The sequence below is a fragment of the Brassica rapa genome, chromosome A07 (assembly GCF_000309985.2).
Source record: "Brassica rapa cultivar Chiifu-401-42 chromosome A07, CAAS_Brap_v3.01, whole genome shotgun sequence".
NCBI classification, from domain to species: Eukaryota; Viridiplantae; Streptophyta; class Magnoliopsida; order Brassicales; family Brassicaceae; genus Brassica; species Brassica rapa.
The window spans coordinates 22563720-22578535 of NC_024801.2; the positions used below are offsets into that span (position 1 = coordinate 22563720).

Sequence of the window (14816 nt, forward strand, 5' to 3'; positions counted from 1 at the left end):
CATAAATTAAAAACTATTTCTATGAGTTACTGAAGTGTCAAGAAGTAAGAAATAAGATTATTTTTAAGAAATTAATATTTTCTTATTTTTGTTATTAATACTGATTAGATGAAATAACAATTTAAACTTGACCTATAATCGCTACCTCAATTAGAAAAGATTCCAGTAACTAAATGTGTCAAAAAAATTTGGTTTGAATAATCGTTAAAACGAAATTAAGAGTATTACATTTTATACCTGAAAAATTACGAACTTCAGCTCCCAACCTCATGACATTAAAATATATATAAAATTTGAAATTAATTGCATAAAATTATCACTGATATTTATTTTAGTAAACAATAAGAACATATTAAAAATAAAGACTAATTGTAATTAAAAAGTGTATCTTCAAAAAAATGCAAAACTGAACTGTATTTTAAATTTTTTGAAGTAATATTTTTTAATTCTATGAAAGTTAAAGAAAAATAAAATATAATTGAATAAAAATTTTAAAAAGAAAAAACGAAAAATCAAGTACAATTAGAGATAGACAGAACTAGTTGAACCTAAAACATAAATGGTAAACCTATAAATAGGTGTATACAATTTGGTATTTATAATGATTTAATTTTTATTTTTCGCCTTTTTGTGAGAGGTCGTTTGCCTCCTTTTATTCTTCAATTTTCTCTTTTATTTCTCTGTTTGCCTTTTTCTCCACTAATATCTTGCTGGTAATGTGAAGACCGTTTATTAATAATCAGCGAGAAGTTCTCAAAAAATAAATAATCGGTATGAATCTAATATTAATTAAAAAGGTTAAATTACTCAGGTTTCAATTGGAGACTGTGTAAAAATGAAATTAATGAAAAAAAGGTTGAACAAAATTTCATTTACTGAATTGAATTGAAAAAAAAAATTGAATAAAGAGGAAAAATAAAAAGAAAGAATTGAACAAAGAATAAACATGAATGGTAAAAAAAATGATGAACATGTGTATTAATATTTTAATAAGTGGAATAAAACTAGTATTAAAATCCACCCACAATGAAACCATGAAGTTTTATACTTCTAATACAAGTTAGCTCCGCGTATGAAAAAACTGACCTTTCCTCACCACACATGATCTATATTTATTTAACTTCTAGTTAGTAGGAAGAATACTTAAGAATTTATAGAGTTAGTAGGATAATCATAAGATTAAAGAAGATAAGTTCAAACTTTTTTTTTTGGTATACGATGAGTTAATACTTTAGCATGTCTTGCGCTACTTTTTGAATTATGTATATTTTGATTATTATTTTTTAAATTTTTTCAACGTTAATTATTGTTTTCCATTTGTTCCTTCAGTATTTCAAAGAATTTAAATAGAGCAGTATTTACTAAGGTCATCTATAACTAAACAATAAAGCTCTATTTTTGTTTGATTTTTGCAATTCTATTTTAGTGTGATTTTTACACAAAAATCTTCTACAACCCAACACTAAAAATCACATCATTTTAATTCAACGCTATAATTTCACACCAAATTTGGTGTGATACTATTCACTATAATAAAAGACTATTTGATCCACTAAAATATTATTCACTTATTGTATTAATAAAATATATAATTAAATAAATGACAAATAAAACATGAATACATATAATATTATAGCTTTTAATATAAAATTTGGTATTGTGGTTAAAGACGAATTTATTTTTGTGCTGAAACTACACTATTTTTAGTGTAGTTTTAATACTAAAATGGTGTTATGAATTATAAATGCCCTAAGTAACTCTTCCAGTAAATTAGAATATCTTTTAATTTCAAGATAATTATCGTCAAATGAAGAATTTTGTTGAATATGCGAAGAAGGGTGTCGATATGTTAGTGTGTGACATCTACAAATACATTTGACAGTCAAAACTAAAAAGAACAAAGTCAATATTGATTTAAATGAGGAGCTATCTGATTCAAATAATAGAGAATGTGGTGGTGAATGCGGCTAAATTGAAAAGTGGTTTCAAAAGAAAAGCGGATGCTTAACGTATTATGTATGAGATCAAGGAAGACACTCAGACAGCCAAAATTAATGTTCGCTTCTGATTCGTGGGTTCTATAAAAATGAGTAAGTTTTTAGAAGCAAAAGTGCGGATGATTTGACCTCATCTATTTACGTCGCATTTAGTGCAAATACTTGTTTGCATACAAAAATGCAGATATATGTGTGTTCTTTTTTCTCTAACATTAAGAAAGAAAAAGTTTATCAATTTGCTTATTTTTTGTTAAAGGTAACCAACCGTTCATGAGATATATAATTCGTTTATTCATTGCACTAACCAAAATTACATTATACAGGAACCAGTAACAGACCCAACCACATATTTGATATTCCATATAACAAACCCCCCTCCTCTTCTGTGTTTATTTAAGAAAAAAAAACCAAACCAAGAATTTATATAAAAACCCAAAGAATATCAAAAGATCATCTTCAATTTCAATCAAATTATAAAAGAGGGAAGCATATTGTTTCTTTCGCGTCTCTTTTCAAGGTCTATGAAGATGCTCTATCACTCGCTTTTTCACCTTCGGTCGTCGCCGATGACACATAGCTCACGGCAAGAGACGTACTCTCATCGGTACAAGGTGGCTGTGGAAGACGAGGAGAAGGAGACGAAGCAGCAACAGCTTGAAAGTGTTTCTTGCAATTATGGCAAGTGATTTGCATTATCGTTGCACTAATCCTCCTTCTTGCTTCTTCTCTATAAAGTTGAGCTTTATGAAGCTCACCTCTCGCATGTTGCCTTATTCTCTTGGCTTCAGCATACTCCAGTTCCGCAATCTCTATTTGCCTTTTTGCTTCCTCCCTTTCTCCCAATAGTAAGCTCGTCTCTCCCTTCTCGTAGCTTGACATTGTCGTATCCATCCCTATCGACAGACTAAGGCTGGTACCATCAGCACTAGCCCGAGATGGAAGTAGCTGAAGCTCAATGCCACTACCAGTGCTGGCGCTTGAGCCAACGAAAGGATAAAGCAAATCCGAAGGTTGTTGATCAGACGGTGGAGATTGTCTTAGCAAAGGATGTCCTGGTAAAACTGGACCAATATTGAGGTCAATATTTTCGGCGGTTGAAGCGGTTTGTGCAGCGTTTGCGGTATGTTGCTGCTGCTGTTGTAAACGGTGGCTGGATGGTTGAGGTTGGCGCATGGTGCAATTATCTTGGTGCTCTATAAAACTCTCCACTCTGATATCAAGAGAAGGGTATAATATATAGTTAGTCAACATAGAAAGCACAAAGGAATATCTGTTGTATTCAAACAGACAAATAAAATATAAAATTAACTTCTTTTTTTAACGCAAATATAAAATTAACTAAGTTGGTGGAGTTAGGTATCTTTTGGATTATATATATTATGAATATGAGATGCAAGACTTTGAGTTCTGGTTTGTTATATATTATTAACAATATATGTACTCAACAAAGTGCAATAATGAAATCTGTCATGGGGTCAACATGAGTTCAAACATATAATTAAAACATAGTTCTAATTATTAAATTAATTTAAAAAATTCAGATAACAGTCCAAACTAACCTCACCTTCCACTAGGAAGGTTATTTCAAGATCTGTGTGCATTATCTATAATCAAAACGTGTACACGCCATACTAGAAAAAACATTCTTTGATTTACTTTAAGGATTCCCTGTATATATGCGTGTATATATATCTTTCATTTATTAATAATATTAACCATATCAGAAAAAATATATCAGTATTCAGCTAGCTAGGGTTTCTCAGAAATGGAACCTGGAGAAAACGCGGCCGCAATCGCAGGAATGGCCGCGAGTGCCACATGTTTTGAGGTGAGCTTTGTAATCAGACTGAACAGCGTAGCCTTTTGAGCATCTCTCGCAGATCCATTGCTTATGGTTACTGTGTTTCCTTCGAAAGTGTTTCTTGATTCCCACGAGATCTCCAAGGGCATGGCAAGGGTTGTGGTGGAGACACGTCGGCTCCGGACAGACGTAGACTCTCTTCTTAACTTCCTCGTTGGTTTCTCTCTTTAAAAGCTTCCATGGAACTTTATGTCTTCTCCTGTGCATCTGTAGATTCTGGTCTCTCTGGAACCCTTGGTTACAGATCTCGCACACGTACCTGTCTGATTCTAGTAGCGTTCTTGGAGATAAAGATACAACCTCCGCCTCTGGATCTGCCACCGCCGGAAAAAACATGATTAGTGTCAATCTTTTTCAACAGAAAAATATTACTTTCACGAATTTACAAAAAGAAAATATTCAAAACTCGGATAGCTGGTGCTAAAGCTAAAAAAATGGTAAATAATTTGAAAATATTAAGTTGATAATCACCTGGTGTCCCAGCGGGTCGTCGTTTCCTCTTTTGGGTCACGGCGGCCCCATTGCCATCGGGAAGAAGATCGGAGGAAGATGAAGACGGAGGAGGATTCCGATGATGGTTGATGTTCTTGGTGTTATTGCTTCTCTCGTAGTCTATCATCGGATGAGGTCTTTAAATATTCTCTCTTCTTGTTATTTTTTTTATCTGAAGATAGTGTTGGTTTTTAGTGGAAGTGTATAGAGAGAGTACTTGTGCCTAACGAAAAATAAGAACAAGATTGAGGAATCTTTTGTTTTTCATGTAGGAGAAAGAAGGAGATATTGTTTTTTCTCTTATTTATTGAGAGTATTGTGTTTTACATCTTTACTAATAGGAGAAGAAAAGTAAGATGAGTTAAGAGAGAGAAACAAGCCTTTGTTTTTCTGAAATCATCTTTTCTATCACATAAAGGGAAAAGCTTTTACGTTCCCTTTACCCTCCATCTTTTTATAATTTTCTTGGAAAAACGAAAAGAAATACAATGAAAACTTTCAACTTTTTGTTAATTGTTTCATTGACCTCTCACCTTAGATGGGGAAATGCACTGTATGGTCTTTAGTGCTTCAATCTTCTTCAGAGTAGTTATGAACCTCTCTTTCTCTCTCTCCTCTATCTGTACTCTGTACACTGTTTATTTACAAACACAAAACATATCTATGCCGAGAGATGTTGTGTACATATAAAGAGAGTGGGACAAGGAGTTTGGAGCCCACATTAGCATATGGACAAGAAACAAAAAAACATCCCCTTTCACAACAAAACAATTGCAAGTCATTATTATTTCAGATCATACGATATTCGATCAGATTGATTTAAGTTTTTTTTTTTATTTTTTTCAAGATAGATAATAAAAGGATTGGTGAAAATTCAAATGGGAATCTTGAAATTTTGATGTTAGAGGGCATGTTTTTAATGGTGACAAATGTATCTGTAGCCTTTACTCCTTTAGGACTGGTTTATATATAAAAGAATGACATGAGAATATTTGTTTGGAAAATAACGCACATGCATAGACCCAACTCATGTTTCCGTATATATACAAATATACAATGTGGTGCCATCATCTCACATATTTTAATATCCCTTTTCAAATAAGGAAATATATTTCAATCAACTATAAAGATTGTGTTTATAAGTGAGACTCGAATGATCAGTAACATACTAACATTGCAGTATAGTAGAAAATTTTGTGGTTCGCAAATACAAACCCTAGAGTCAGATCTGTGTTTCTAGTGTCAACTCAGGCCAATTATATCTAACATTAGGCCTGGGTATTCAGATCTTCAGGTCGAGTTGGGGTTGGATCATTGCGGGTCCGAGTCATTCGGGTCTAAGAGTTTAGAACATGATAGGATAATTTGAAATTCTCGGTTCGGGATCGGTTCGGGTCTTTTCGGGTCCGGGTCGGGTTGGATCTTAGATAGTTGGCCCGATAGAGTAACTAGAGTATGTCAATTTCGATTTGGTTCGGTTACGGATCGGATTTGGGTCATGTCGGGTCTAACCCAAAAAAATACCTAAAACACACAGAAAATACCTAAAAATATTTAAATATTCGAAAGTATGAGAAATTTTATCTAAAATCTGATCTTAAAACATGAAAATATCCAAAATTTTATCTGATTATCCCAATTATATTTTGAAAATCTAAATTTTTATCCGAAACCCTAAACCATACCCAAAAACTAAAATTTGAAACTTAAAAAAAAAATCTATAATACCAAAAATAAACTGAAACAACCATATATACTTATTATATACTAGAAGTTTCGTGTTTTCAGGTACCCCACTCGGGTCTCGGGTTCGGGTCGGATCGGGTCGGGTCCAAAACCCGCGGGTTCTTCACAACAAGACCCAATAGGATAAAAAGATTGGGTCGGTTTCATATTGGATCGGGATTTTTCGGGTCGGTTTCGGATCGGGTTCGGATAAAATGCCCATGCCTATCTAACATAACAAACAAAGGAAAATTTTAGATTTAGGATATGTTCAAAGGATGTTTTCTTATTGAAAAAACATGTCTATAAAAGTGTAAGTGTGTGTGTGAATTAACAATAAAAAGGTGAAAGTCTATGTGATCTACGTATAAATAACATCAATACGATTAAAACATAAGTACAAAAATGGACTCAACTTGCTTCTAGAATTTTTTTTAAATACTATATTATATAATTAATACACCAACTACATGATTTTTTATTCTAAGGTAAGTAATTAAAGGAAACGCTTGTTAATGATAGCATTAATAAATTAACATTTGTTATGGTAAGACTCCAAAACATCCTAGTTTTATGCCGAATGTATTTCTGTATACGTTAATAAAATTGTCTATCTTACCTTATAGTATTTATATTGGTTGATTAGGGTTTCCAGTCTACCAATCATGGTAATTTATATTTAGTAGTTTTAAAATAATATTAATGCCTTCACATCCTATAAACTGTTGTATGTTATTTAGAGATTTCATATTGGTCAATTATGATATATGTTTCACTCGTTGTACTCATATTTTGTAGTTGTCAAATCATAAAGTATGGTTAGAACTATATCTTATTTTTCAAACAATAAGATTGTGTATTTAACGTTTACACAAGATACAATAGTATCAAATATCTTCCAGGATCTACGATTTTCTCCAGATCTCAACTTCTTTAACCAAAAAAATTTAGTTAGGTTGTTAACAGATAGTCTTTTCCAACGAAGTAGTAATTGATTTAAATTTTAGATATTCACAATAGTAACAAGCACATATTTTGGAATATTTTCAATAAGATCCGACATTTTAAACAAATTTTCAAGCAATATTAATTGTTTATTTAATTTTTGTAATATTTAAAATTATATGAAACTTTTAATCGAATTTTTTAAAAATATTTTCTGATTTTTATTGGTCTTTTACTAGGTCAACCAGTGTCAGATCACAAGTTAGTAGTGATTTTTTTTTAATTTTTACCAGTTTAATCGAATTTTTAATTAACTAATTTTCATTAATTTTAAATCGAATTATGTACAATTTATCGTATTTACCAGTTTAACAACGGATCTTGGTCGGTATGAAAACACTGAATAAGATTAAAGACACATATATAAATATTTTTATAACATAAATATGTAGATCAAAATTTAAAAAATAGTACTTAATAACATAGTTGATAAAAAAATACTTAATATAATAACATATTTTTATCCAGAATTCAAACCGATACTTACTAAAAAATACTTAGTATATAATAAAGTTCACCATCTCATAAAATGGCGTTTGTCTACCCAAGTGGAACTGTAAAAAAAGACCAAGTAAAAACAAAAATGTAAAAGTTTACGTTTTCATTTAAAAAACAAAAAGAAAAGAAGGGATACTTTAATAAGAGAAGAGAAAGGAGAGGGTTGAGTTGGAAAGAATGGGTAGGAATGGGGGAGATGGATTCTCATCACATGCAATGCTTTTTTGTAAGTTGGGGATATCAATCCTCAACACAATCACATTTCTGCTTAAAATATTAGTATATTTTAATCAACTCTTTCCTTTATTCAAAAAGTATACTCACTAAATAACTGGGTATAAACAGATAATAAAATCGTAAGTAAGTTGGAATAAAATATCGGACCTCTATTTTAATATTACATAGGCTTCATGATTATGTTTTCAATTAATAAGATAATATTTTACTTAGTATTACGTTATTTCTTTAAATTACGCATAAAACAAAGAATTTATTTTAAAAAAATCTGATAGCGTATTTTTGCAACTATGTTACTAAACTAGTTTACAACTTTTATTTGACTGCAATAAGTCGGCCACTCCCATGATTACTTATTTTTGTTGACTTGTACTACCATTTTAACACCTTGAATTAACATCGGTCTTTAGTTTTAGCATAATCTATATTTTTGTTTTTATGTCCTAAACTAATAAAAATATTAATACAGGAGCTGTGCACTGTAACCTGAAGCATTTGTCTCGTTCGCTGTTGCCATTTAAAAGTTGCAACTTGAAAAGTTTTTTGGCATTTCAAGATTTCACTGTTTCATTTATATGATATTCACATACTTATCAAAAAAGATTTCACTGAAACCCAAAACGTAGAGTAACGAGCCTTTACTACAGAAAATACATGTCACTAACTATTGTGCTTCTTCAAGTTACGCGCGGTGTTTCAAATTTCCCAGCACAAGACAGTTAACTAGTTTCAATATTTACATTGTCGTAATAAATGGATCTTTTCTTTCGTTAAAACTGAATCGCTTTAATATTTACATTGTGGTAATAAAATGGATCTTTTTTTTGTGTGTTAAAACTGAATCGCTTTAATATTAGTAGTTCTCGATAAAAAAACCATACAAAAATAAGAAATTTGTGTTTTCTACTATTTCTTACCACTACTTTTGTTTTTTTGTTTGTCAACTCATTGCCACTATACATTTACCACTTCTAACTATGTAAGCATATCAGAGCTATCTTTTATCACCATTACAATATTTTTTTCAGGGATCGAATGCTCTCTAAAGCAACATTAATGCGAAATATGTCACTATATCAGATATCTTAATATGATCGAAGTTGACGTATTCCACGAGACTGAGTCATGTAGAATGATAAATAACGAAAAAAATTAGGAGGTAAATTAGATGCGAGATTCGTTTTAGAATATAGAAGTACAAAATAAAGGAGAGGAGTACACGAAACCAAACAAAACAAGAGTGTTAATTAATTTGGTTTAATTAAGGGGGAGATATTAGTGACGACAACATGGAGTTGGGCCCTTTGGCTTTTTGCTTTCCAAGCAGTAATGATGAAGAAGTGAACACTTCTATTGACAACGAATAAAGATTATTCAAAACAAAAAATAGTTATAATATTTTTTGTTTAATAATTTCTCTAGAGAAAAAGGAATTTGTCTCTATGTCATAATCTTCATAAAAAGCATTGCCAAATCTTATGGCCACATGGACGGTGTAAGCCTTTATACCCTACTCGCTACTCTCATCTATTGCCTTCACATTTTCTTCATTATTACATCTCTTAGCTGTGACAAAAAAAATGATGTAACTTTTGTATAAATTGTCATCATTATGGATTTGTTCATAAAATAGGTTGAGCCTATTAATGCTCACGGATCTATACACACATGAACATGAACCCTACTTTTCTTTCCATTTTCGATGAACTAGAAGCCTTTGTGATGTTAAGTTGCAACTGGTTACGACAATCATTTGGTGCCAAAAAACGAGTCTCCAGTTAAGTGGCTCGGCTAGGGACGATGAAATTTTGTGTGCAAATTTTTTTGGTGTAATTTGTGTGCAAATTTGGAATTTATAGAATATACATGATATAATAATTCGTATATATATATACACTCTAATGCTATTTTTATGTTATTGAGAAAAAAATCAAAATGATAGATTCATACGTCTTCAGAAATCTTCTTAAAGCTTTCTTTATTTTTGGTACAATTGACTTCAAAAGTCTTTATAAACAATTTTGCAATACTTCTAATATTAAAGAAAACATAAAATGTATAGTACTAGAGAAAGCTCTGGTTGTAATAGCAAACACTAGGTTAAGAGCCGTGTCTTACGTGGTATAAGCATTATATAAATTATTATATGTATTATATGTTTTTATATATTATAAAATAATAAATATATATTGAATAATTAAAAGTCATTAACTATTACATATATAATTAAATTAGTGCGAACATATAAATCAATTTTATTAATCCAAACAATATTTTTTTTCTATTTGATAGGATATATAATTAAATTTAAATAATATTAACATACATAGTATATTTTTAATATAAATGTATTAAATGATGCTTTCTACACATATGAGTTTTTTGATCATTTGTATAATTTATAGCAAAAACTTTAAATTACTAATAGCAAAAAAATTTCATTCTGGGATTAATAGTTTTAGTAATTTATAATTTCAAAAAAAAATCAAATTGTTAATGTTTATTCAAAGCTTTTATTAAAAAAGTGGTTCAAAGTAAATTTTGAAATTAAAATACTTATGTATTTTATATGGTATATAGTTTAATTTAAAATGGTATATATATATATATATATCATTTAATCTTAATAATTAATTAAATTAGAATTTTTACTTATATGATTTCGTAATCATTTGTGTTTTGTCATAACAAAAAATTTAAACCATGGATCACAAAATTTGAATGTGAAACTTTTAACATTTTTAGTACTAATTTATAGTCGTTTTTTAAAATTCAAAATATAACATATACAAAAAAATCTTAATTTTATTATATGGTTAATATGATTGTTTAATTTATTTTAATAATTTGAAATTAAACAATATGATAGAAGATATACTAATTTTTATAAAATCCTTATTATTAAAAATCATTAATTGTCTTATATACTTTAGCCACACTAGACAATTCCGTAACTTTTATTTAAGGAAATAATAAAGAACATCAATAATGAATTTATGATGAGTTTAATAAAAAGCTTATTATATAATTAGATGGACCAATCTATTTCTCTAATGATTCTAAGAATCATCTTAGTGATGACACGTGGCTACAAAAATAAGTTGTAATGTTTCTCAATTAACATATAGGGGAAATCTAAATTTTATTATATGGTTAATGTGGTTGTTTAATTTATTTTAATAATTTAAAATTAAACAATATGATATAAGATACACTAATTTTTATCAAATCTTTATTATTCAAAACAATTAATTATCTTATATACTTTAGCTTTAGGCATTCTATAACTTTTATTTAATGAAATAATAAAGAACATTAATAATGAATTTATTGTGGATTTAATAAAAATTTATTATATAATTAGATGGATCAAACTATTTCTCTAATAACTATTTCTCTAATGATTCTAAGAATCATCATAACGATGACACGTGGCTACATAAATAAGTTGTAATGTTTCTCAATTAATATACATGAGATTTGTTGGCATGTTTAAGAAAAGTACCATTACTAATAAAAATTCTATAAAATTAAGTGATCGCCAGAAGTCCATTATTCTCTTTGTGTGTAGAATAAATTTTGTTTTACTATTAATTAAGATGGTATTTTCTGTCGACATGCGCTATTAGTATGGTTTATGTGTCCAATCTGTTAGGAGTATGGTCACAAATGATTTTATGTGGGAGAAAATCTCGGTCTCTGAAAAGAGTTGCTTAGAACAAACATGAGTAAACAAGATAGTGAGATTTAGGTGCAACCAGCTTTAAAATGTTCTAAAGGATGTAAAAATACAACTCGTCATGATTGAAAACTACACAATTATGTTATTGAATACTATAAACCTGTAACTAAATAACAGTGATTTGTTTCCTATTTAAAGCCTTAGTAAGTTATTAATGGTGTTAATGGGAACATGTGATCGATGCTTGTGCAACATTGTGGATCATATGTTTTAAGAATATTTTGTTTTTGGCAATATTTTATAATTAATTTTGTTAATATTTTGCTTTGCTTGATAATATATATATTTGGCCGCAGACGTATAGTGAGAAAGTAATAGTACATCCAAAGTCTTTGCTTTGGCCATACCATTTTATGACTGATAACGATTTCCCACCGGTCTTACTGCTTTCTTTACAAACATTCCATATCAAAAGAAGTCAACACACATATACAAATAGAGAAACATCATTAGCATTCCTTAATAAAAACAAAAATTTAGGTATGCTTTTCAAAGTGGATATTTCAGAAATTCTAATTAAGAGGCATTTAATTAGCAATATTATTGTGCGGATTGAGTCTTATAGTAACACGACAGTACTATGGTAGCACAAGCCATAATATTATGTGCATGACATAGTGTCATGGTCTGTAAAAACGTTAGTTATACAAACTGAAATGAATATTCTGAGAACATGGAACTTGGGATTATGGTTGAAAAAAATGAAATCCCTCTAACCATAGAAAATTTGCCACAAGTGTAGAAGATAATCATTCCTGTAACCCTCAGTTTGGGACATTTCTATATCCAGTTACAAAGCAATTATTATGAGAGAGATCATTCAAGAAGAGAGATGACAAGAGCAACACCCATGCCAAGCATCAAAGATATCAAATGGCACACACTGTTTCTAAGTGTTGATTTTCCAGAGTTGTTCATCTCTGCAAGAACACCAGCAACCGCTATGTATATGAATCCTCCCGCTGTAAATCCCTACAAGATTTCAACCAAATATTACACACATTTAGATTTAACTTTACTAGACCACTGCAATATGTTCATTTACTACCTCAATCAACGATGACTGTCCCGGTTCATTTCCCCAGACCAAAACCTGTGGCCGAGACCAAAAAAGAACATTACCAGAGTTACTTCAGTTTAAACATTTCTAGAGATCTGCCAGGGGTTATGACATAGAAGACTTGCCAGGGCAGTTCCTGCAAGTGCGACAAGTGCAGAGAGGAAGTTGAAGAAGAGTGCTTTTGATACAGTGAAGCCTGACCTCACTAGAATCCCAAAATCACCTATCTGCAAGTATTATCCCATTGATATCTTTTACATAAAGGGTTACTTGTTGCTATACACATCTTCAATGTTTGTTTAAGGAAATAGAGTAGGGACCTCTTGGGGAAGCTCGTGGGCAAGCAAGAACATGGTTCTTGACCATCCACCAACTGATCCGTAGATGAGAAACGCACTTCCTAACGCCATCCCATCAGTAAAATTGTGCTGCCCAACAAAATTAGGATAGAGATATTATCTTCTCAGATGAAGCTGAAGCATCTCCTATCTTTAATAAATGACAAAGGGGCGCACGTACTTACAACACCATCAGAGAACAAGTTGAGGTAACCAAATACTAAGCTTGAATTCTTCTCCACCTGATGAGGTTCGTCCATTTTTCCATCGGAAATAACTTGTGTGCCTGAGTTTGATTTATCCACACCATCACTAGCAGAAGTCTTTCTCTGAAACGGACAAACAAGTCGCAATCTGATTTAAGTATGCTTAACCTCTCTCATTCAAGTCAGAGCTTCTTCAGATGGAAGTATTATTGACATGGAAGTGCTGGTTCTCTCACCTTACGGAGAGATTTATCTTTAGAGACTTTCTCTGATGAATTTTCAGTTGCATCAGAGGGACACTGTTTGTCCGCGTTGTTATGACCGTCCTCATCTTTCAGTTTCTTACTGCCTGCATGGTGGTGGTGCTGGTGGCCCCAAGTATTGGATCCTGACGAGTTTTCTTCGACATAGCGCACCAACTTCTCCACAAGAAGGAAGACCACAATCCCAGCTACACAATCAAAGAATGAAGTTCAACATGAAATGTAAGATCTGTCAAACTATTTTATTCAATAAATACAAGAGTAGGAGTTTGGATACTTACCAAGAACAGACAATCCAACAGATAGGTCTTGCAAAGAATGCGAGTGTGAAGGCGAATCCGAATGAGAATGAGAATGATCATGATCATGATGGACATGGCTTTCATGGTTATGAGATGAGTGAGAGTGACCACCACCTGCCAGACCATAAAATAGTTTATACATCAAAAGATATCTCTTGCCACGGAAAAAATAAAGAAATGAACGGAACAAATGCAAAGATCATTGTGTCAATAACTGTACCAAAAGCATGGGGCAATTGGTGAAGAAAAGCATCCCCCAGCATAGCTCCTGCCTAGTAACCAAACAGATAGAACTAATCAGAACTATTTGAAGTATCAATACATAAAGAATTCAGAACCACCACTGGCAAAAGAAAAGCTAAACAAACTTACACCAAAGAGAGCCAAGGCATCAACAAACCATTTTGCTGGCTTCCCTTTAACTGTAATGTGAAAGAGAGAGTTTTTCTCGGTGACAATCAACACTATGTTTGGGTTCATAGAGAGATTAGCTTACCAAACATAACTGGGAGCAATATCAGACAGATGAGTGACGCCAAGCTAACCAAAAGAGAGCATCCCAATGCATTCACCCACAATGCTGCAACCACAAGAAAAAAAAAAGACGATTTGCTTAAGCTACTACCGATCCTAATACATTTTCTAAAAGAATCATAATTCAATTGTAAAAATTAAATTACCAAATCCAGAAAGAGCAGAACTTGATTGGTGGTCGTGATGAAGACAGGGACCAAACCCGCACAGTCTCATATCCTCTTCCTCTGCCAGCTCCTCCGGCAACTTCATTTGTTTCGGCTCATGATGATCGTGATCGTGATCGTGCGAATGACTACTACACCCACCTCCGTGATGATGCACGTGCTCTTCACGCGCCGGTGTTGAATGAGAGAACCCAGTTTCTACGCACAGATCCAGAAACAGCACCAGAACCAGAAACGGAACCACGAGTCTTCTAATCGAGAACGTCATCTGAGTTAAGAAATAGTTTCCGTCGAATGTAGGGAGAGACTGTGATTCCGAAAGTCACCACCAACATCCATTTGTAATAAACCTTGAAAATAGTTTTGTTTATTTTAAATTTTGGCCCTAT

At 31.6% G+C, this 14816-nt stretch overlaps 2 protein-coding genes across 3 annotated transcripts; both read right to left on the reverse strand.

Annotated features, from left to right (window-relative positions):
- Window positions 1-2264: 2264 nt before the first annotated feature.
- LOC103830985 (protein indeterminate-domain 14) lies at window positions 2265-10499 on the reverse strand. The gene is made up of 4 exons (XM_009106814.3): window positions 4884-10499; window positions 4330-4522; window positions 3770-4172; window positions 2265-3207 (listed from the first exon to the last, which is right to left on the reverse strand). Exons 2-4 carry the CDS (start codon window positions 4475-4477, stop codon window positions 2517-2519), a joined length of 1242 nt encoding a protein of 413 aa, XP_009105062.1. The 5' UTR covers window positions 4478-4522; window positions 4884-10499; the 3' UTR covers window positions 2265-2516.
- Window positions 10500-12138: 1639 nt separating this feature from the next.
- On the reverse strand, window positions 12139-14774 carry LOC103830986 (IAA-alanine resistance protein 1). 2 transcript variants are annotated; one of them, XM_009106815.3, is made up of 11 exons: window positions 14407-14774; window positions 14223-14306; window positions 14099-14148; window positions 13947-13998; window positions 13706-13840; window positions 13398-13612; window positions 13141-13284; window positions 12938-13045; window positions 12743-12844; window positions 12606-12650; window positions 12139-12529 (listed from the first exon to the last, which is right to left on the reverse strand). In XM_009106815.3, exons 1-11 carry the CDS (start codon window positions 14693-14695, stop codon window positions 12374-12376), a joined length of 1380 nt encoding a protein of 459 aa, XP_009105063.1. In that variant the 5' UTR covers window positions 14696-14774; the 3' UTR covers window positions 12139-12373. The 2 variants fall into 2 exon arrangements, with proteins under 2 accessions (XP_009105063.1, XP_033131674.1); XM_033275783.1 differs by lacking the exon at window positions 14099-14148 and having other exon boundaries at window positions 13947-13994.
- Between the last annotated feature and the right edge of the window lie 42 nt (window positions 14775-14816).